This window comes from Otolemur garnettii, unplaced genomic scaffold, assembly GCF_000181295.1.
Source record: "Otolemur garnettii isolate 467f Iridium unplaced genomic scaffold, OtoGar3 scaffold00288, whole genome shotgun sequence".
NCBI lineage: Eukaryota > Metazoa > Chordata > Mammalia > Primates > Galagidae > Otolemur > Otolemur garnettii.
The window spans coordinates 471,551-473,717 of record NW_003852683.1 but is presented as its reverse complement, the minus strand read 5'-3'; the positions used below and the strand labels follow the sequence as shown (position 1 = coordinate 473,717).

Genomic DNA, 2,167 nt, shown 5'->3' with positions numbered 1-2,167 from the left:
TTGAAAACCCAAGGAGGTACATGGGTTAGTTACTACTCAGCAATCAAGAGGGACAACTAATACATACAAGTTGGATGGGTCTTAGGAACAAAAAAAAGTGGAAAAGTCCATCTTAAAAGGTCACATACTGCATAATTCTATTTATACTACACTCTCAGAATGATCCAAATTACAGAAATGGGGACCAGATTAGTGGTCACTAGGAATTAGGGACCAGAGAGAGACATGTGGGACTCCAACAGGAAAGCCTGAGGGAGATCTTTGGGATGATGAGCAGTTCTCTACTGGACTGTGGTGGTGGTGAATACAGGTGAATCTACCTGTCCTAGTGTCCTGGGGATGCCATAACCAAGTACCATAGCCTAGGAGACTTAAATAACAGACACTTATTACCTCACATGTTTGGAGGCTAGAAGGCCTGGATCAAGGTGTTGCAGAGCTGATTCCTTCTGAGGCCTCTCCTTGGCTTATAGATGTCTTTTCTCCTCCTTGTATCTTCACCTGGTGTGTGTCTGGGTCCTAATTGGTGTCTAAAGAGCACCAATCACATGGGATTAGAACCTACTCATAGGACCTCCTTTTAGATTAATGGCCTCTTTAAAAACTCTATCTCAAATACGGTGACATTCTTAGGTACTAGATACTAGGACTTGAACACCTAATTTGGGGGGACATAATTTGGCCCATAACACCATTCCTTTGATAAAGTTGCTTGAAACTCTATTCACACATACCAATGTCAACTTCCTGGTTTGGATATTGACCTATAGTTACATAAAATATAACCACTGGGGAAAACTGGGGTGAGGGTACCTAGGACATCTCTGTACTCTGTACTATTTTTTGCAACTTCTTGTGAACTAGAGACATTCCAGAGTCCAAAAAAAAAAAAAACCCGAGCGGCACCTGTGGCTCAGTGAGTAGGGCACGGGCCTCATATACTGAGTAGGGGGTTCAAACCTGGCCCCAGCCAAACTGCAACCAAAAAATAGCCAGGCTTTGTGGCAGGCACCTGTAGTCCCAGCTACTCAGGAGGCTGAGGCAAGAGAATCACCTAAGCCCAAGAGCTGGAGGTTGCTGCGAGCTGTGACGCCACGGCACTCTACCAAGGATGACAAAGTGGGACTCTGTCTCTTAAAAAAAAACCAACAACTCATAAATCAAAACACCTTACTTTCCTGTTAAAATCTCCAACGACTCCCATCACACTTAGAATAAATATGGAGTCTGATGCTGGCCTCCCTCATCAATCTCATCTCCTATCTCTTTGCCTAGACTTGTCCTTCCTCAAACACATGATTCCCCTCTTGGCTTAGGGTATTGGAATTTATTGCTACCTCCCCCAGGGATAATTTTTCCCTAGAAATTGTCTGACTCCTCACCTCATTTAATCTGTCCTCTCTGCTTCAATGTCATCCTCTCAGAGAGAGCATCCCTGGATGCCCTATTTACACAGACACCAACCTTCCTTTCCCCTTGCCTCCAACGTGGCTTAATTTTCTTGATGGCATTTATTGCTTACTAGTTATTATGTTTTTGCTGGTGTATTGTTTGTTCCTGCATCAAAGATGGAATGCAAGCTTAGTGTGGCAGGGACTTTTCCTTACTCCTGCTGTGACTCCAGTTCTCAAATCAGTGCCCAGCACTCAGTAGGTTCTCAAATATTTTTTTAGTGAATGACTGAAAGATGGTGGTTATTTCCTCAGGCTCGGAATCGGAAGGCCACACCAACCAACCCTTCCCAGACCCCTGCTTTGGGAGCTCCCTCCCTGGGATCAAAGGACCAGAAGGAGCTATGCTTTGTGTCCCTTGGTTGCCCAGTACCCAAATCATCTATTCAAGACCCAGAATATGAGAATGACCAAGAGGAGCTCCATTATGCTGGACTCACCTTTCCAGGCCGCAGACCCATGCCTGAGACCCAGATACCTAGAGATACTGAGGAGAATTATGCAGAAATCAAGTTCTACTAAGGGCCTTGTTCCATGGGGACCTCTTGAGCTTTAGTGCTGGGACTCTGCTAGGGAGAAATGTAGAACAATAAAGTGGTTAAAGAGAACCAAGTCTCTTTCATTTTTCAATATGCCAAGGATGGGTCATCCCATCCCAGACTGGGGCATTCAGAACGGCTTGCCAAATCTGTCCCAAGTGGCCTTCTCTGCATACA

The 2,167-nt window shown here is 44.9% G+C and overlaps 1 protein-coding gene across 1 annotated transcript in view; it reads left to right on the top strand.

Moving 5' to 3' along the window:
* The window catches only part of LOC100961193 (sialic acid-binding Ig-like lectin 10), a 28,464-nt gene extending 26,405 nt beyond the window's left edge, over window positions 1–2,059 (top strand). Inside the window, exon 11 of the mRNA XM_023508905.1 lies at window positions 1,707–2,059. Within this exon, the coding sequence (XP_023364673.1) occupies window positions 1,707–1,973 (267 nt within the window). The 3' untranslated portion in view covers window positions 1,974–2,059. The remainder of the gene's footprint in view (window positions 1–1,706) is intronic.
* The last annotated feature ends 108 nt before the right edge of the window (window positions 2,060–2,167 follow it).